This window comes from Cherax quadricarinatus, chromosome 20 (genome assembly GCF_038502225.1).
Source record: "Cherax quadricarinatus isolate ZL_2023a chromosome 20, ASM3850222v1, whole genome shotgun sequence".
Taxonomy (NCBI): domain Eukaryota; kingdom Metazoa; phylum Arthropoda; class Malacostraca; order Decapoda; family Parastacidae; genus Cherax; species Cherax quadricarinatus.
Genome location: NC_091311.1, coordinates 47,725,435 through 47,746,908, shown reverse-complemented (window position 1 = coordinate 47,746,908; position 21,474 = coordinate 47,725,435). Strand labels below are relative to the sequence as shown.

The 21,474-nt window shown below is 44.5% G+C and overlaps 1 protein-coding gene across 11 annotated transcripts in view; it reads right to left on the bottom strand.

Annotated features, from left to right (window-relative positions):
• Window positions 1–21,474, bottom strand: part of LOC128700397 (pH-sensitive chloride channel 1) — a 658,890-nt gene that overhangs the window by 62,698 nt on the left and 574,718 nt on the right. For 9 of the 11 annotated variants that reach the window (XM_070087056.1, XM_053793657.2, XM_053793636.2 and 6 more), the window contains one exon: window positions 2,585–2,599. The exons of the other annotated variants lie outside the window; for them this stretch is intronic. In XM_070087056.1, coding sequence (XP_069943157.1) covers window positions 2,585–2,599 — 15 coding nt within the window. The remainder of the gene's footprint in view (window positions 1–2,584; window positions 2,600–21,474) is intronic. 11 annotated transcript variants of the gene reach the window in all.

Genomic DNA, 21,474 nt, shown 5'->3' with positions numbered 1-21,474 from the left:
ATTGTTGGGCAAAATATAAATAACAGAAACATATATCCTATCCATAAACACACCAAATACATTAAAAAAGTATTTAATGATTCTGATTAAATAATTGAAACCAAAGATTAGAGAATCCCGATTCTGACGATGGTTTGTGATATCTATTGCATGACCGTGAAGGTGAAGATACACGTACCCTGGAATATGACTGTTAATAAGCTACATTAAATCTTACTAATGGCTGCTGTGCTGAAAGCCAGGTTACACAAGACATTCCTCACATATGACTGTTACCAGTTGCTATATTATGACTGTTTCCAGTTGCTATATTATGACTGTTTCCAGTTGCTATATTAGGACTGTTTCCAGCTGCTATATTTCATGGCTTTTATTTAAATTTTTACTAATTTTTATTTTAAATAACATAGTTGAATTATCAACATTTGATCGAGATTCCAAATTCACTATTTTCAACTTGGACTTCATAAAAAAAATACGCAAATAGTGAGTGAAACTTTAGTTTAACTCAAACATGTTATATTTCTAACTATATCGTCATTTTTCCTTTGGTTGATAATTAAGCAACAAACACGCATAAGATTAGCATAAAGTGAGTTCTATATTCTCTTTATATATTTTAGCCAATGACTGTTATACTGAAGTTAGGTTCTTAATAGTCATCTAATTCAGTTTTTCTTATGAAAGGTTAGTTAAATTTCTTAACAAAATATACTACCTACCTTGTAAAGTTACAGTTGAGAAGTTGACACCAGAGAGGTTCTCAACACTTTATTTTCAACAATTCATTTCAGTACTATGTTGTTTAGGAAAAAATACGGTTTATATAATTAAACTCTTGCTCTATTTAAATTTTTAAATATTTTTTACCGTAACCTGGCTACTTTTTGAAGTCTATTGCTCCATTGTAATAGCTGTCATGAGTCGCTTCTGCTCATGACTCTGACATGTATCATACTCCAGGGAACACGTATGTCTCTTGATTCTCAGAAGGTAAACAGAGAATTCTTGGAGACGGGATTTCCTGCACATTGTCTAGGGCGCTCGCCTCACTAATTACTACTTTAATTATTCCTTTACTGAAATGAACAAAATTCTTAAGTACTTATTAAATGTGAAGAATGAGGCACTTGTGTAGCATTTGGGAATAAAAATTTGCAAGTGTCTCAGTCTTCAGCGTGTTTGTTGTTCTAAAATATTTTACATCATAATTAATAAATATGTTTTGTTGATCATCGAGTTAGTTTTATTTATATATTGCACAACAAACATTACTTTTAGCGATACAGATCTAATGAATATGTGTTACCAGACATTGTTAATTAAAATAGATGCAGGAATCTGTTATTCTCCAACATTTAACTAACCAGAAAACGTTCTCGTTACTAAGGTATGTATTATATGGAGACGTTAGTATTATGACATATGTATCATGGTGTCATAACGTTGCGATTTTCTGCTTTCATTGTTTAACATTTTTTTTTTTCTTTTTAGGCACATGTGTCATTCACGTGTGTGTGTATATACACACACACAGGTGGCAATCGAGATATATACAGCTCAAATTCGGCATGCCTCATATATGTATACGTGTGTGTGTGTGTGTGTGTGTGTGTGTGTGTGTGTGTGTGTGTGTGTGTGTGTGTGTGTGTGTGTGTGTGTGTGTGTGTGTGTGTGTGTGTGTGTGTGTGTGTGTGTGTGTGTGTGTGTGTGTATGTGTGTGTGTATGTGTGTGTGTGTGTGTGCGTGTATGTGTGTGTGTGTGTCAAATGTAGATACTAAAAAGACGAAAGTGAGGAAGGATGTTCCTCTATTCTTATGTTGTCAACTAATGGGAAAGCAGAGGTGAGCGACTGAGTGAAAAATAGAGGTAAGTAGTTGAGAAGAGAGAAAAATGTATGGGTGAGAGGAGAAAAGAGGTGGACAGGTGAGAGGAGAGGTGGACAGGTGAGAGGAGAGGTGGACAGGTGAGAGGAGAGGTGGACAGGTGAGAGGAGAGGTGGACAGGTGAGAGGAGAGGTGGACAGGTGAGAGGAGAGGTGGACAGGTGAGAAGAGGAGGACAGGTGAGAGAAGAGGAGTGGGCAGAGGAGAGAAGTGGATGTGAGGTTTGGTAAGTAGGAGAGTGGAAGAGTGATTATTTTGTGTGTAGGAATGAAATCGACAGACATAAGGAGTTATTTAGATGATGGAATGGAGGGAGGAAGAGTAATGGGAGGAAGGAGTGATGGGAAGAAGAGTAATGGGAGGAAGGGGTGGTGGGAGGAAGGGGTGGTGGGAGGAAGGAGTTTTGAAAGTGTACAAAGAGAAGTGGACTGGACTTGTTTTGGTGGTGGGTTGGGCTGTTTATGTTGGTAGAGGAATGATGGGATGATGGGCAGGGTCATATCATGTTGTGTGGGAGAATGGATGGAATGATGAGCAGGGGATGGAAAGGAATGGAGGTGGACGGAGGTGGTGGTGGTAGGCGGAAGTAGTGGTGGTGGTGGGCGGAAGTAGTGGTGGTGGTGGGCGGAAGGAGCGTGGAGTACACCTGAGCCTACTCTTACTGTAACAAACGGGGCACACTCAGCCCCCCGCCAAACCTCCAAGTAGCGTTCCTGCAACAGAACGTCCAACTGAGCAACGAGGTATGGTAGCTCTCGTCCCCTGGCGAGTGGACAAGTCTGCCGGCTAGGGAGAAGGAGGAGAAGGAGGAAGAGGAGGAGGAGGAGGAGGAGGAGGAGGAGGAGGAGGGGGAGGGTTGTAACTCCTCTCTGCGAAAATTTGTCCTCCATTACTTTACCAGCATTTGTGAATGCCTGCCACCTACCTCTAGAGACGCCCCAAATGGACACATCACCTTCCTAGAGGATTGGTCCGTTCTTCAGGCAGCCACCCACATGTGACGTATAACCTGCCCTCACTCCAGAAAGTGTAAAGAATCTCATACATGAGTCGCATCAACAGGGAACAGGTGTTTCCCTGGTACTCTATATTATTGGATGAAGACGGGGACCTTTTATACAATAAAATCTGTTTTCTAAATTAAAATCATATTCTTCAGTACACTTATTCACCAAGCTTCATCTCACGCGTTAGTTTCTAAATGTATAGATTAAAATTTCCCCATCTTTTTTGTGTCTGTGGTGATGATAACTAATCTCGCTTAAAAATCTATTGTAATGTGTAGACCCAAAAGTTATTTCATTTACTTGTAAAGATCAGAGTAAATCCGACATGATAATTACCTTGATTACATTGGACACGTAATATCAAGTCTCCATGAGGTAAAGAGTGTCTAGAAACAGGGTTTAAATTAGGGCAGAAGTCCTTGAGAAGGATGGGGTGTGGGCAACTTTCTCGGACAGGGCGGACCTATACGAGGCAGGGGCATTTTCTAGGTAGGACATTATATATATATATATATAAATAGGCAAAGGAAGGCTTCTCACTAAGCCGGAGACAGCCACTCGCCAGGAGGGAGACTCTAATATAGATTTGGAATTTTTGGCACTAAAACTAGAAGAATGAATTACTTCTACCAAAATCCAGTTCTACATTAAATACACACATAGTGCATGATGTTTACTTTAAAATTATGCTTTAGAAGCAATGATTATAAAGAGACAGACTTTAAGAAGTGTGATTATCATAGAAGCGTGCAATACACTTTCTGAGAGAAGTTAGAGCTGATGCATCAAAGTGTGACATGCAGAAATCCATAAATATTCACTTCTAAATGGTACTATCTTATCTTTAGACAAATACACTATCAATACATTCGTGTATATTGCTTACTTAAGTCACATAAAACAATCAAACAAACTGTCAGAAATATAGCTAAAACGTTACAGAGACAAACACGAAATTGAAAATAAAGAATACTTCCTCGGTAAAGAAGTGCAATACTACTCCGTCAGCTGGAGATCAGTATAACTAGAAGTCTTTGTAAATGACAACTCATCCCTCATTACTTCACACACTCATCAAAAGATATATTTTAAAGGCATGAGAAGTGCACTACTAAATCTGTGCAAGCCTTTCACTGCATACCGTAGAGATTGTATTGGAAAAATAAACAGTCACTTAATTGCGTACAGGGGAAAAAATGTAGCTACCTGTAGAATCCATAAGCCAGACAAGATCTGTTACAAATTCGAGTGACTAAAATTCACTAGGCTTTTCTATTTAGCGCAATACCCGAGGTGTCTGAGATCAGGTGATGAATACGCAAGATTACCAGCTAAATGACATTTTTGGTAAAATCCAGAATTTACCAAAATATGACATGACATAAATTTGCCTCTAATTTGAAATGATTTTGTTTTACATATATGCACTTCAGTATCAATTTTTTTTTATAATTTGACGTATAGTTTGTCCCATTATATATATATATATATATATATACATATATATATATATATACATATACATACATATATATATATACATATACATACATATATATATATATACATATACATACATAGGTAGTAGGTTGGTAGACAGCAACCACCCAGGGAAGTACTACCGTCCTGCCAGATGACTGTGAAACAAAAACCTGTAACTGTTTTGCATGATGGTAGGATTGCTGGTTTCTTTTTCTGTCTCATAAACACGCTAAGATAACAGGGATATCTTGCTACTCCTACTTACACTTTGGTCACACTTCACAGACACGCACATGCATATATATATATACATACATCTAGGTTTTTCTCCTTTTTCTAAATAGCTCTTGTTCTTTTTTATTTCTTCTATTGTCCATGGGGAAGTGGAAAAGAATCTTTCCTCCGTAAGCCATGCGTGTCGTATGAGGCGACTAAAATGCCGGGAGCAATGGGCTAGTAACCCCTTCTCCTGTATACAATTACTAAAAAAGAGAAGAAGAAAAACTTTATAAAACTGGGTTGCTTAAATGTGCGTGGATGTAGTGCGGATGACAAGAAACAGATGATTGCTGATGTTATGAATGAAAAGAAGTTGGATGTCCTGGCCCTAAGCGAAACAAAGCTGAAGGGGGTAGGAGAGTTTCAGTGGGGGGAAATAAATGGGATTAAATCTGGAGTATCTGAGAGAGTTAGAGCAAAGGAAGGGGTAGCAGTAATGTTAAATGATCAGTTATGGAAGGAGAAAAGAGAATATGAATGTGTAAATTCAAGAATTATGTGGATTAAAGTAAAGGTTGGATGCGAGAAGTGGGTCATAATAAGCGTGTATGCACCTGGAGAAGAGAGGAATGCAGAGGAGAGAGAGAGATTTTGGGAGATGTTAAGTGAATGTATAGGAGCCTTTGAACCAAGTGAGAGAATAATTGTGGTAGGGGACTTGAATGCTAAAGTAGGAGAAACTTTTAGAGAGGGTGTGGTAGGTAAGTTTGGGGTGCCAGGTGTAAATGATAATGGGAGCCCTTTGATTGAACTTTGTATAGAAAGGGGTTTAGTTATAGGTAATACATATTTTAAGAAAAAGAGGATAAATAAGTATACACGATATGATGTAGGGCGAAATGACAGTAGTTTGTTGGATTATGTATTGGTAGATAAAAGACTGTTGAGTAGACTTCAGGATGTACATGTTTATAGAGGGGCCACAGATATATCAGATCACTTTCTAGTTGTAGCTACACTGAGAGTAAAAGGTAGATGGGATACAAGGAGAATAGAAGCATCAGGGAAGAGAGAGGTGAAGGTTTATAAACTAAAAGAGGAGGCAGTTAGGGTAAGATATAAACAGCTATTGGAGGATAGATGGGCTAATGAGAGCATAGGCAATGGGGTCGAAGAGGTATGGGGTAGGTTTAAAAATGTAGTGTTAGAGTGTTCAGCAGAAGTTTGTGGTTACAGGAAAGTGGGTGCAGGAGGGAAGAGGAGCGATTGGTGGAATGATGATGTAAAGAGAGTAGTAAGGGAGAAAAAGTTAGCATATGAGAAGTTTTTACAAAGTAGAAGTGATGCAAGGAGGGAAGAGTATATGGAGAAAAAGAGAGAAGTTAAGAGAGTGGTGAAGCAATGTAAAAAGAGAGCAAATGAGAGAGTGGGTGAGATGTTATCAACAAATTTTGTTGAAAATAAGAAAAAGTTTTGGAGTGAGATTAACAAGTTAAGAAAGCCTAGAGAACAAATGGATTTGTCAGTTAAAAATAGGAGAGGAGAGTTATTAAATGGAGAGTTAGAGGTATTGGGAAGATGGAAGGAATATTTTGAGGAATTGTTAAATGTTGATGAAGATAGGGAAGCTGTGATTTCGTGTATAGGGCAAGGAGGAATAACATCTTGTAGGAGTGAGGAAGAGCCAGTTGTGAGTGTGGGGGAAGTTCGTGAGGCAGTAGGTAAAATGAAAGGGGGTAAGGCAGCCGGGATTGATGGGATAAAGATAGAAATGTTAAAAGCAGGTGGGGATATAGTTTTGGAGTGGTTGGTGCAATTATTTAATAAATGTATGGAAGAGGGTAAGGTACCTAGGGATTGGCAGAGAGCATGCATAGTTCCTTTGTATAAAGGCAAAGGGGATAAAAGAGAGTGCAAAAATTATAGGGGGATAAGTCTGTTGAGTGTACCTGGTAAAGTGTATGGTAGAGTTATAATTGAAAGAATTAAGAGTAAGACGGAGAATAGGATAGCAGATGAACAAGGAGGCTTTAGGAAAGGTAGGGGGTGTGTGGACCAGGTGTTTACAGTGAAACATATAAGTGAACAGTATTTAGATAAGGCTAAAGAGGTCTTTGTGGCATTTATGGATTTGGAAAAGGCGTATGACAGGGTGGATAGGGGGGCAATGTGGCAGATGTTGCAAGTGTATGGTGTAGGAGGTAGGTTACTGAAAGCAGTGAAGAGTTTTTACGAGGATAGTGAGGCTCAAGTTAGAGTATGTAGGAAAGAGGGAAATTTTTTCCCAGTAAAAGTAGGCCTTAGACAAGGATGTGTGATGTCACCGTGGTTGTTTAATATATTTATAGATGGGGTTGTAAGAGAAGTAAATGCGAGGGTCTTGGCAAGAGGCGTGGAGTTAAAAGATAAAGAATCACACACAAAGTGGGAGTTGTCACAGCTGCTCTTTGCTGATGACACTGTGCTCTTGGGAGATTCTGAAGAGAAGTTGCAGAGATTGGTGGATGAATTTGGTAGGGTGTGCAAAAGAAGAAAATTAAAGGTGAATACAGGAAAGAGTAAGGTTATGAGGATAACAAAAAGATTTGGTGATGAAAGATTGAATATCAGATTGGAGGGAGAGAGTATGGAGGAGGTGAACGTATTCAGATATTTGGGAGTGGACGTGTCAGCGGATGGGTCTATGAAAGATGAGGTGAATCATAGAATTGATGAGGGAAAAAGAGTGAGTGGTGCACTTAGGAGTCTGTGGAGACAAAGAACTTTGTCCTTGGAGGCAAAGAGGGGAATGTATGAGAGTATAGTTTTACCAACGCTCTTATATGGGTGTGAAGCGTGGGTGATGAATGTTGCAGCGAGGAGAAGGCTGGAGGCAGTGGAGATGTCATGTCTGAGGGCAATGTGTGGTGTGAATATAATGCAGAGAATTCGTAGTTTGGAAGTTAGGAGGAGGTGCGGGATTACCAAAACTGTTGTCCAGAGGGCTGAGGAAGGGTTGTTGAGGTGGTTCGGACATGTAGAGAGAATGGAGCGAAACAGAATGACTTCAAGAGTGTATCAGTCTGTAGTGGAAGGAAGGCGGGGTAGGGGTCGGCCTAGGAAGGGTTGGAGGGAGGGGGTAACTTGAGTCCTGGAGATGGGAAGTACAGTGCCTGCACTCTGAAGGAGGGGTGTTAATGTTGCATAAATATATATATATATATATATATATATATATATATATATGAGTAGGGAAGCTACTTACTGTTCAAAATGCTTGTGTAGTCTGACTTCCCAGTTTAAGCAACCTACAAGTTTTCGACTTTCCTTCTCCAGTTTTGTGAAATTGTGTGCCGTTGTAGTGTTTTTACCTGGTAAATGCTGCCTGCATTCCATGTCCTCTCTTTGAACACGGAACATTTAGTATCTAAGCTCAGCCTTTTTGGTACAGCTGCAGTATATTTGTGAAGTAAATTCTTTAATATGAAGTTGCGAATTGGTAATGAGACTTTCCCAAGGTTTCATCAAGAAGTCTGAGACGTGATTTAGTGTTCTTTCTAATGAATAATATGCTTATTATGTATTTGCTCAGGCCTTGGCATATGAAGACATCTGTGGCATGTAAACACTAATCAGAGCAGAGTAGGTCAGAACTGTGGCTTCGTGTGTACCAGTAAACGTATTTCAGCTTCTTGGTTTTTACTTGAGAATTTCAATGTTTTCCCATATGCTTCGTGTAGGTTTGATACATAGGTTCCCACAGGTTATGAATTTAGTATTTTCACTAAACTGTTCTCTCTTTTATGAAAGAAACCTAGTTTGCTTGTTCTAGATATGTGTGCATGTCAGCATTCAGCTCCAGTTGTAAATTTTGTGACCAGTTCATACTGGCAGAAAGTTATATATTTTTCTGATCCACTACTTATATGGTTGATTTACTTTGTCATGCACGACCAGATGATACTTTGTCTTTGTCTGAGGAGGCCCTCTTTCACCGGTAGAATTTTGATGCTGTTCGAACCAAGTTAATGATTATTTTTTATGAGTGAATTTTGATCTGAGTTTTCTGTGATACTCTTCAATTGGAATATTATTTGCAACGTCTTTGGGAAAGTTACCAGTGTGCTCAAATTATATTACTGCTACAGCTTTAAAAAAGTTTACTCACTGTACTGATATTCCGATGTTCAGTGGCATCAAAACAAAAAGATTCCACAGAGGATTATTGTAGAGCGCAGCTTGATGCCGTTAAAATAATCATGTCATTACGATTTCGTGAGTCTTGATGCCGTTGCTACCCTCAAACAGTGGTTACTGTAATACCGCAGTATTTATTTAGATATTGTTCAAAAAATTACTGTAAAAATTTATATGCCTTTAACATTGCCTCTCGTGAAGAGGGTATGAATAATTAATCAATTCAGGTTATAACACTAAATGATTTCAGTACACATATTTTCTAAGTTAAATTTTATTTAGAAATTGCACACTTTGCCTAAGTTAGGTTAGGTAAGGTATGTCAGGAAACAGGACAAGTATTTGCTGACGCGGGTCTTAGTCATATAATGAACTTTTGGTCATCTGACCGGGACCTCCCGCTAGCTTACCGGTCTACCGCTTTAAAAATTATGTTTATATCCATTAAGTGTCTAAGCTACACTTTGTCTAGTTGTATGAACATTTAATATTAATAATTTTATATTAAACGCACACGACACCTTATTCAGTAGTTTTAAGTTAACTGTTATTATAGTTATTGTAATTTGCAGTATTACACCTAATAAATTTAAGTCTCAAAAAGCGTAAAAAAAAATTAAGACTGGTCTAGCCTTAATTAAATTAAAGATAGACCACAGAATGACATTTAGCTGGGAATCTGCCTCGTCCATCACATGTGTCCAGAGCTCAGACATCAAACTAGATATTGAAATTTAAAATCATCAGGTAGTCAAATCTATAACGTTGAGTTCTAGTTCATGGACGAGTATCATTTATCGTAAACATTTACAAATGTACAAATCATGTAAGACACAATACAGCTGTCATCATTAGCAACAATACTTCTGTATCATTACATTAACGGTGTACAGTACTGATACGTTGATAAATAAGCCACGTGAGTAACACCTCGGGGTCTGTAGTATGAAGACGTTCCGCCTGCCAGTAACTTTTTATTCATAATACAAAGGATACACACTGGACACTGTGTAAGACAGATAAACACTCCCTCAGCTTAGATAAAAGGTGTCCAGTTCGTAAGCCTTAATCAGATTATTCAAGGCTGAACACCTATCAAGGCTGAGAGTCTCATTAACCCATCTTCCACGGTCTCAGGTAAATAATCTCTATTGAATACACAAATAACCCGCACATAGGACTTGAATCATTTTCAGAGTCACACTGTATTGAATTAAAAGTTTACTGGTTGGAGAAACTTGTTCTTAAAAAAATTACATTGGTATTGCACATATTTCTAATACATCAATATGTCTGCACTTCGATGGCAGAGTTGCGAAGCTATCTGAGTCACGCACCGAGTAGTGGTGGGTGGCAGTAAGTGGTGGTGGGTGGCAGTAAGTGGTGGTGGGTGGCAGTAAGTGGTGGTGGGTGGCAGTAAGTGGTGGTGGGTGGTAGTAAGTGGTGGTGGGTGGTAGTAAGTGGTGGTGGGTGGCAGTAAGTGGTGGTGGGTGGTAGTAAGTGGTGGTGGGTGGTAGTAAGTGGTGGTGGGTGGTAGTAAGTGGTGGTGGGTGGCAGTAAGTGGTGGTGGATGGTAGTAGGTGGTGGTGAGGATGGTAGTAAGTGGTGGTGAGGGTGGTAGTAAGTGGTGGTGAGGGTGGTAGTAAGTGGTGGTGGGTGGTAGTAAGTGGTGGTGGGTGGCAGTAAGTGGTGGTGGGTGGCAGTAAGTGGTGGTGGGTGGCAGTAAGTGGTGGTGGGTGGTAGTAAGTGGTGGTGGGTGGTAGTAAGTGGTGGTGGGTGGTAGTAAGTGGTGGTGGGTGGTAGTAAGTGGTGGTGGGTGGCAGTAAGTGGTGGTGGGTGGCAGTAAGTGGTGGTGGGTGGTAGTAAGTGGTGGTGGGTGGTAGTAAGTGGTGGTGGGTGGTAGTAAGTGGTGGTGGGTGGTAGTAAGTGGTGGTGGGTGGTGGGTGGTAGTAAGTGGTGGTGGGTGGTAGTAAGTGGTGGTGGGTGGCAGTAAGTGGTGGTGGGTGGCAGTAAGTGGTGGTGGGTGGCAGTAAGTGGTGGTGGGTGGTAGTAAGTGGTGGTGGGTGGCAGTAAGTGGTGGTGGGTGGCAGTAAGTGGTGGTGGGTGGTAGTAAGTGGTGGTGGGTGGTAGTAAGTGGTGGTGGGTGGTAGTAAGTGGTGGTGGGTGGCAGTAAGTGGTGGTGGGTGGCAGTAAGTGGTGGTGGGTGACAGTAAGTGGTGGTGGGTGGTAGTAAGTGGTGGTGGGTGGCAGTAAGTGGTGGTGGGTGGCAGTAAGTGGTGGTGGGTGGTAGTAAGTGGTGGTGGGTGGTAGTAAGTGGTGGTGAGTGGTAGTAAGTGGTGGTGGGTGGTAGTAAGTCGTGGTGGGTGGTAGTAAGTGGTGGTGGGTGGTAGTAAGTGGTGGTGGGTGGTAGTAAGTCGTGGTGGGTGGTAGTAAGTGGTGGTGGGTGGTAGTAAGTGGTGGTGGGTGGTAGTAAGTGGTGGTGGGTGGTAGAGAGTGGTGGTGGGTGGCAGTAAGTGGTGGTGGGTGGTAGTAAGTGGTGGTGGGTGGCAGTAAGTGGTGGTGGGTGGTAGTAAGTGGTGGTGGGTGGCAGTAAGTGGTGGTGGGTGGTAGTAAGTGCTGGTGGGTGGCAGTAAGTGGTGGAGGGTGGTGGTAAGTGGTGGTGGGTGGTAGTAAGTGGTGGAGGGTGGTAGTAAGTGGTGGTGTGTGGCAGTAAGTGGCGGTGGGTGGTAGTAAGTGGAGGTGGGTGGCAGTAAGTGGTGGTGGGTGGCAGAAAGTGGTGGTGGGTGGTAGTAAGTGGTGGTGGGTGGTAGTAAGAGGTGGTGGGTGGCAGTGGTGGTGGGTGGTAGTAAGTGGTGGTGGGTGGTAGCAAGTGGTGGTGAGTGGTAGTAAGTGGTGGTGGGTAGCAGTAAGTGGTGGTGGGTGGCAGTAAGTGGTGGTGGGTGGCAGTAAGTGGTGGTGGGTGGTAGTAAGTGGTGGTGGGTGGAAGTAAGTGGTGGTGGGTGGCGGTAAGTGGTGGTGGGTGGTAGTAAGTGGTGGTGGGTGGTAGTAAGTGGTGGTGGGTGGCAGTAAGCGGTGGTGGGTGGTAGTAAGTGGTGGTGGGTGGTAGTAAGTGGTGGTGGGTGGTAGTAAGTGGTGGTGGGTGGTAGTAAGTGGTGGTGGGTGGTAGTGAGTGGTGGTAGGTGGCAGTAAGTGGTGGTGGGTGGTAGTAAGTGGTGGTGGGTGGCAGTAAGTGGTGGTGGGTGGTAGTAAGCGGTGGTGGGTGGTAGTAAGTGGTGGTGTGTGGCAGTAAGTGGCGGTGGGTGGTAGTAAGTGGAGGTGGGTGGCATTAAGTGGTGGTGGGTGGCAGAAAGTGGTGGTGGGTGGTAGTAAGTGGTGGTGGGTGGTAGTAAGAGGTGGTGGGTGGCAGTGGTGGTGGGTGGTAGTAAGTGGTGGTGGGTGGTAGCAAGTGGTGGTGAGTGGTAGTAAGTGGTGGTGGGTAGCAGTAAGTGGTGGTGGGTGGCAGTAAGTGGTGGTGGGTGGCAGTAAGTGGTGGTGGGTGGTAGTAAGTGGTGGTGGGTGGTAGTAAGTGGTGGTGGGTGGCGGTAAGTGGTGGTGGGTGGTAGTAAGTGGTGGTGGGTGGTAGTAAGTGGTGGTGGGTGGCAGTAAGCGGTGGTGGGTGGTAGTAAGTGGTGGTGGGTGGTAGTAAGTGGTGGTGGGTGGTAGTAAGTGGTGGTGGGTGGTAGTAAGTGGTGGTGGGTGGTAGTGAGTGGTGGTGGGTGGCAGTAAGTGGTGGTGGGTGGTAGTAAGTGGTGGTGGGTGGCAGTAAGTGGTGGTGGGTGGTAGTAAGTGGTGGTGGGTGGCAGTAAGTGGTGGTGGGTGGTAGTAAGTGCTGGTGGGTGGCAGTAAGTGCTGGTGGGTGGTAGTAAGTGGTGGTGGGTGGCAGTAAGCGGTGGTGGGTGGTAGTAAGTGGTGGTGGGTGGTAGTAAGTGGTGGTGGGTGGTAGTAAGTGGTGGTGGGTGGTAGTAAGTGGTGGTGGGTGGTAGTGAGTGGTGGTGGGTGGCAGTAAGTGGTGGTGGGTGGTAGTAAGTGGTGGTGGGTGGCAGTAAGTGGTGGTGGGTGGTAGTAAGTGGTGGTGGGTGGCAGTAAGTGGTGGTGGGTGGTAGTAAGTGCTGGTGGGTGGCAGTAAGTGCTGGTGGGTGGCAGTAAGCGGTGGTGGGTGGTAGTAAGTGGTGGTGTGTGGCAGTAAGTGGCGGTGGGTGGTAGTAAGTGGTGGTGGGTGGTAGTAAAAGGTGGTGGGTGGTAGTAAGAGGTGGTGGGTGGCAGTGGTGGTGGGTGGTAGTAAGAAGTGGTGGGTGGTAGTAAGTGGTGGTGAGTGGTAGTAAGTGGAGGTGGGTAGCAGTAAGTGGTGGTGGGTGGCAGTAAGTGGTGGTGGGTGGCAGTAAGTGGTGGTGGGTGGTAGTAAGTGGTGGTGGGTGGTAGTAAGTGGTGGTGGGTGGTAGTAAGTGGTGGTGGGTGGCAGTAAGTGGTGGTGGGTGGCAGCAAGTGGTGGTGGGTGGTAGTAAGTGGTGGTGGGTGGTAGTAAGTGGTGGTGGGTGGTAGTAAGTGGTGGTGGGTGGTAGTAAGTGGTGGTGGGTGGTAGTAAGTGGTGGTGGGTGGCAGTAAGTGGTGGTGGGTGGTAGTAAGTGGTGGTGGGTGGTAGTAAGTGGTGGCAGGTGGTAGTAAGTGGTGGTGGGTGGTAGTAAGTGGTGGTGGATGGCAGTAAGTGGTGGTAGGTGGCAGTAAGTGGTGGTGGGTGGTAGTAAGTGGTGGTGGGTGGTAGTAAGTGGTGGTGGGTGGCAGTAAGTGGTGGTGGGTGGTAGTAAGTGGTGGTGGGTGGTAGTAAGTGGTGATGGGTGGTAGTAAGTGGTGGTGGGTAGCAGTAAGTGGTGGTGGGTGGCAGTAAGGGGTGGTGGGTGGCAGTAAGTGGTGGTGGGTGGTAGTAAGTGGTGGTGGGTGGCAGTAAGTGGTGGTGGGTGGTAGTAAGTGGTGGTGGGTGGCAGTAAGTGGTGGTGGGTGGTAGTAAGTGGTGGTGGGTGGTAGTAAGTGGTGGTGGGAGGCAGTAAGTGGCGGTGGATGGTAGTAAGTGGTGGTGGGTGGCAGTAAGTGGTGGAGGGTGGCAGTAATTGGTGGTGGGTGGCAGTAAGTGGTGGTGGGTGGTAGTAAGTGGTGGTGGGTGGCAGTAAGTGGTGGTGGGTGGTAGTAAGTGGTGGTGGGTGGTAGTAAGTGGTGGTGGGTGGTAGTAAGTGGTGGTGGGTGGCAGTAAGTGGTGGTGAGTGACAGTAAGTGGTGGTGGGTGTTAGTAAGCGGTGGTGGGTGGTAGTAAGTGGTGGTGGGTGGCAGTAAGTGGTGGTGGGTGGCAGTAAGTGGTGGTGGGTGGCAGTAAGTGGTGGTGTGTGGTAGTAAGTGGTGGTGGGTGGTAGTAAGTGGTGGTGGGTGGCAGTAAGTGGTGGTGGGTGGTAGTAAGTGGTGGTGGGTGGTAGTAAGTGGTGGTGGGTGGTAGTAAATGGTGGTGGGTTGTAGTAAGTGGTGGTGGGTGGCAGTAAGTGGTGGTGGGTGTTAGTAAGTGGTGGTGGGTGGTAGTAAGTGGTGTTGGGTAGTAGTAAGTGGTGGTGAGTGGTAGTAAGTGGTGGTGGGTGGTAGCAAGTGGTGGTGGGTGGTAGTAAGTGGTGGTGGGTGGTAGTAAGTGGTGGTGGGTGGCAGTTAGTGGTGGTGGGTAGCAGTAAGTGGTGGTGGGTGGCAGTAAGGGGTGGTGGGTGGCAGTAAGTGGTGGTGGGTTGTAGTAAGTGGTGGTGGGTTGTAGTAAGTGGTGGTGGGTGGGAGTAAGTGATGGTAGGTGGCAGTAAGTGGTGGTGGGTGGTAGTAAGTGGTGGTGGGTGGTAGTAAGTGGTGGTAGGTGGTAGTAAGTGGTGGTGGGTGGTAGTAAGTGGTGGTGGGTGGCAGTAAGTGGTGGTAGGTGGCAGTAAGTGGTGGTGGGTGGTAGTAAGTGGTGGTGGGTGGTAGTAAATGGTGGTGTGTGGCAGTAAGTGGTGGTGGGTGGTAGTAAGTGGTGGTGGGTGGTAGTAAGTGGTGGTGGGTGGTAGTAAGTGATGGTGGGTGGCAGTAAGTGGTGGTGGGTGGTAGTAAGTGGTGGTGGGTGGTAGTAAGTGGTGGTGGGTGGTAGTAAGTGGTGGTGGGTGGCAGTAAGTGGTGGTGGGTGGCAGTAAGTGGTGGTGGGTGGTAGTAAGTGGTGGTGGGTGGTAGTAAGTGGTGTTGGGTGGCAGTAAGTGATGGTGGGTGGCAGTAAGTGGTGGTGGGTGGCAGTAAGTGGTGGTGGGTGGTAGTAAGTGGTGGTGGGTGGTAGTAAGTGGTGGTGGGTGGCATTAAGTCGTGGTGGGTGGCAGTAAGTGGTGGTGGGTGGTAGTAAGTGGTGGTGGGTGGCAGTAAGTGGTGGTGGGTGGTATTAAGTGGTGGTGGGAGGCAGTAAGTGGTGGTGGGTGGCAGTAAGGGGTGGTGGGTGGCAGTAAGTGGTGGTGGTTGGTAGTATGTGGTGGTGGGTGGTAGTAACTGGTGGTGGGTGGCAGTAAGTGATGGTGGGTGGTAGTAAGGGGTGGTGGGTGGCAGTAAGTGGTGGTGGGTGGCAGTAAGGGGTGGTGGGTGGCAGTAAGTGGTGGTGGTTGGTAGTATGTGGTGGTGGGTGGTAGTAAGTGGTGGTGGTTGGCAGTAAGTGATGGTGGGTGGTAGTAAGGGGTGGTGGGTGGTAGAAAGTGGTGGTGGGTGGTAGTAAGTGGTGGTGGGTGGCAGTAATGGTTGGTGGGTGGTAGTATGTGGTGGTGGGTGGTAGTAAGTGGTGGTGGGTGGCAGTAAGTGATGGTGGGTGGTAGTAAGGGGTGGTGGGTGGTAGTAAGTGGTGGTGGGTGGTAGTAAGTGGTGGTGGGTGGCAGTAAGGGGTGGTGGGTGGTAGTATGTGGTGGTGGGTGGTAGTAAGTGGTGGTGGTTGGTAGTAAGAGGTGGTGGTTGGTAGTAAGAGGTGGTGGATGGTAGTAAGGGGTGGTGGTTGGTAGTATGTGGTGGTGGGTGGTAGTAAGTGGTGGTGGGTGGCAGTAAGGGGTGGTGGGTGGTAGTAAGGGGTGGTGGGTGGTAGTAAGTGGTGGTGGGTGGCAGTAAGTGGTGGTGGGTGGCAGTAAGGGGTGGTGGGTGGTAGTATGTGGTGGTGGTTGGTAGTAAGTGGTGGTGGGTGTTAGTAAGTGGTGGTGGAGGGTGGTAGTAAATGGTGGTGGATGGTAGTAAGTGGTGGTGGGTAGTAGTAAGTGGTGGTAGGTGATAGTAAGTGGTGGTGGGTGGTAGTAATGGGTGGTGGTTGGTAGTATATGGTGGTGGGTGGTAGTAAGTGGTGGTGGGTGGTAGTAAATGGTGGTGAGTAGTAGTAAGTGGTGGTGGGTGGTAGTATGTGGTGGTGGGTGGTAGTAAGTGGTGGCGGGTGGTAGTAAGTGGTAGTGGATGATAGTAAGTGGTGGTGGGGGTGGTGGGTGGTGGTAAGTGGTGATAGGTGGTAGTATTAGGTGGTGGGTGGTGGTAAGTGGTAGAAAGTGGTGGTGGCTGGTAGCAAGTGATGGTGGGTGGCAGTAAGTGGTGGTGGGTGGTAGTAAGCGGTGATGGTGGGTGGTAGTACAAGGTGGTAAGCGATAGTAAGTGGTGGGTGATAATAAGTAGTAGTGGGTGGTAGTAAAAGGTGGTGGGTGGTGGTAAGTGGTTCTGGGTGGTAGTAAGTGGTGGTGGGTGGTAGGAAGTGGTGGTGGTAGTAGTAGGTGGTGGAGGGTGCTAGTAAGTGATTGTGGGTGGTAGTAAGTAGTGGTGGGTGGTAATAAGTGGTGGTAGGTGGTAGTAGGTGGTGGTAAGTGGTAGTTTTAGGTGGTGGGTGGCAGTAAGTGTTGATAGGTGGTAGTACTAGGTGGTGGGTGGTAGTGGTAGGTGGTGGGTAGTAGTACTAGGTGATAGGCAGTAGTACTAGGTGGTGGGTAGTAGTACTAGGTGGTGGGTAGTAGTACTAGGTAGTGGGTGGCAGTAAGTGGTGGTAGGTGGTAGTACTAGGTGGTGGGTAGTAGTACTAGGTGGTGGGTAGTAGTACTAGGTGGTGGGTAGTAGTACTAGATGGTAGTACTAGGCGGAGGTGGTGTGCAGTAGTACCAGGTAGTGGTAGTAGTACTAGGTGGTGGGTAGTAGTACTAGGTAGTGAGTAGTAGTACTAGGTAGCGGGTAGTAGTACTAGGTGGTAGATGGTAGTGCTAGGTGGTGGATAGTAGTACTAGGTGGTAGATGGTAGTGCTAGGTGGTGGATAGTAGTACTAGGTGGTGGGTGTCAGTATGTGGTGGTAGTACTAGGTGATGGGTGGTAGTGCTAGGCGGTGGGTAGTTGTACTAGGTGGTGGGTAGTAGTGTTAGGTGGTGGATAGTATTACTAGATGGTAGTACTAGGTGGTGGGTAGTAGTACCAGGTGGTGGGTAGTAGTACTAGTTGGTAGGTAGTAGTACCAGGTGGTAGGCAGTAGTACTAGATGGTAGGTAGTAGTACTAGGTGGTGGATAGTAGTACTAGGTAGTGGGTGGTAGTACTAGGTGGTAGGTGGTAGTGCTAGGCGGTGGGTAGTTGTACCAGGTGGTGGGTAGTAGTGTTAGGTGGTGGATAGTATTACTAGATGGTAGTACTAGGTGGTGGGTAGTAGTACCACGTGGTGGGTAGTAGTACTAGTTGGTAGGTAGTAGTACCAGGTGGTAGGCAGTAGTACTAGTTGGTAGGTAGTAGTACTAGGTGGTGGGTGGTAGTGGTAGGTGGTGGGTAGTATTACTAGGTGGTAGGTAGTAGTACTAGGTGGTAGGTAGTAGTACTAGGCGGTGGGTAGTAGTACTAGGTGGTGGGTAGTAGTAATTGGTGGTAGGTAGTAGTACTAGGTGGTGAGTAGTAGTACTAGGTGGTGGATAGTAGTACTAGATGGTGGGTAGTAGTGCTAGGCATTGGATAGTAGTACTAGGTGGTAGTACTAGATGGTGGGTAGTAATACCAGGTGGTGGGTAGTAGTACCAGGTGGTAGGTAGTAGCACTAGGTGGTGGGCAGTAGTACTAGGTGGTAGGTGGTACTACTAGGTGGTGGTGAACCTACTCAACGAACCTAAGCTGTGTTTCCAGGTCATACATCACACAGCATGGGTCATACATCACACAGCATGAGTCATACATCACACAGGATGGTTCATGCATCATGAATCATGCATCACATAAGATGATTCATACATCATGAATCATATCACACAGGATTGTTTATACATCACTACACAGGATGGTTCATACATCACGAATCATACATCACCACACAGGATGGTTCAAACATCACCATACAGGATGTTTCATGCATCATAAATCCTACATCATCGCACAGGATGGTTCATACATCACACAGGACGATTCATACATTATCACACAGGATGGTTCATACATCACAAAGGACGATTCATACATTATCACACAGGATGGTTCATACATCACACAGGACGATTCATACATTATCACACAGGATGGTTCATACATCACAAAGGACGATTCATACATTATCACACAGGATGGTTCATACAACACACAGGATGGTTCATACATTATGAATCACACATCACACAGGATGGTTCATACATCACCTCACAGGATGGTTCATACATTATAGCAATAAGTCAAACATTACGCAGAATGGATTATACCTCACATAAGATGTGCATACATCACACATGATTGGTAATACATCACACTGGATAAACCATACATCACACATGATTGGTAATACATCACACTGGATAAACCATACATCACACGTGATTGGTGATACATCACACTGGATAAACCATACATCACACGTGATTGGTGATACATCACACTGGATAAACCATACATCACACGTGATTGGTGATACATCACACTGGATAAACCATACATCACACGTGATTGGTGATACATCACACTGGATAAACCATACATCACACGTGATTGGTGATACATCACACTGGATAAACCATACATCACACGTGATTGGTGATACATCACACTGGATAAACCATACATCACACATGATTGGTGATACATCACACTGGATAAACCATACATCACACGTGATTGGTGATACATCACACTGGATAAACCATACATCACACGTGATTGGTGATACATCACACTGGATAAACCATACATCACACGTGATTGGTGATACATCACACTGGATAAACCATACATCACACGTGATTGGTGATACATCACACTGGATAAACCATACATCACACGTGATTGGTGATACATCACACTGGATAAACCATACATCACACGTGATTGGTGATACATCACTCTGGATAAACCATACATCACACGTGATTGGTAATTCATCACACTGGATAAACCATACATCACACGTGATTGGTGATACATCACACTGGATAAACCATACATCACACGTGATTGGTAATTCATCACACTGGATAAACCATACATCACACGTGATTGGTGATACAACACATTGGATAAATCATACATCACACAGGATAAACCATACATCACACAGGATAAACCATACATCACACAGGATAAACCATACATCACACAGGATAAACCATACATCACACAGGATGGGTCATACATCATTCCACTTTGATGGACATTACATCATCACACTAGATGTGTTACTCATCACACATCATGAGTCATACGTCATCACACAGGATAAGTAAAGCATAATCACACAGGATGGCTCATACATCACACAGAATGGGTCATACATCACACAGGATGGCTCATACATCACACGGAATGGGTTATACATCACGCAGGATAGGCCATACATAGATGGTTTACATACATATGGTAATAAGAGTCTAACAGGCTGAACTGGGAGACTATGTTTAGTATCTGTGTGAGCTTCGAAGGTACCGTGATAACAGGGGCTGTAATTTTTATGAAGTAGCCATTACCAGTTGCCTGGCTGATCGGTTACAGTACTAGACCAGTCATATACCACGTAATAAGAATACTAACGATGGAGTAATGTACTGGCTCAAGGTTCAAAGACACGCGATGTTGAATTTTTTTTCAGTTTAGACAACGTTTCGTTTAGGTTTGAGCTTTGTAGACCCCGACTTGAAGCGAAATCTTGAGCGAGATATCTAAGTTACAGACCTGCTCTATCCTCTGTCTTTATATTCACTTGTAAGCTCTTTGCTTCAGTCACAGTGAACTATGTCCCCAGGAGAGGACGGTCGGGGACAGGAGATGAAAGAATAAAGATCACAATAAAAACTTTATTGAGGAAAATGCGGTAATATGGATTATGTTATGTACTTTAGTATATATTTAGAATTGAGCGCAAGAGAGAAGAAAGTTTTGGTGGTATCAGGCGATATATTCACACAGATATATCTATTTCTTTTCACTAATATCACTTTGATTATATTTAGGCCTGTGATTAAAAATAATCATTGCTTTCTCTAAGAGCTATAATTACATTTTCCGCATGGCTCTAGTAATCACATTCTCTACTAAATATAATTAGTGAAAGATTTAAGGAAAAGAAAAGGAAGGGGGGTCAAGTCAAAAAGGGGTTTCTGGATGTCACTGTTCAAGTTTAGTGATATCATTTCGACTACTTTATTACCGAAGCCTTTGATACATCGTACGATAATAGGGGACACTGACTTCTCGTTCAACGTAGTGACCACCCTCTTTGAAGATGTAATAAGGGGAAGTTCCCAGAGTTCAATATTTTGCTAAGTTTTGTGAGTCACATCGAGAGCGATATCCTCCAAGTTCCGAAATTTACAAATACTTTGTACTTTGCACCAAAAAGTTCGTTAACCGGCACCATTATCTAACGTAAACAATCATAGTTATGAAATATTCTAATGTAATTAGCCGGGAGGGGAAGGGGTGAAGGGTGTGGGCAACATAACCACTTAGTTCAGCTGTAAGAAGTCTTCCAGGTGAACAAGACTTAAGTTAATAATCGACTCCTACCTTTTATACCTCAAAAAGCTGTCTTCAACCCTCAAAAAGCTGTCTTCAACCCTCAAAAAGCTGTCTTCAACCCTTTAAGAGATATTACGAAAAAAATTATAGCTATTCTTTAAGACGGCGGCCGTAACACAGAATGCACGGGTGTTGAGATATATTTTATAACTAGAACTAAGCACAGGCAAGGTCTCCCCTTCTCGTGAATTATTTCAAAGGCCACAGAGGCGGTGACAAAGAAGTTCAAGGCCATTCTGATTATTTATAATACTTCATCAGGAGCTTGCAAGCTCCTGAAGAAGGGTTATTAATAGTCCGAAATGCCTTAACCTTCTTTTCCATCATTTCCATGACCATGTTTCATGTTTATTATCATTTGACATATTACATTCCTTGCAGTGAAATATGACATCCAAAAAATATTTTATATTTCCTGCCAATGTCGGAATATTTTAAATTATACTATGTATATGTATATGTAGCGCTCCTACATATCCTAAACTTGGTTACCATGATAATATCAAGCAGGCGTCTTCTAGCCAGTTTTATATGAGAGCAATGAAGCTTTTCATGATGTAGAGCCTGGCACATATGCCTGGCACAGTGCCTGCTGGATGAACATAACAAGCAGGATAGAAAGATTTTGTATATTCCAAAGCCAGTCCATTCTTAATGCC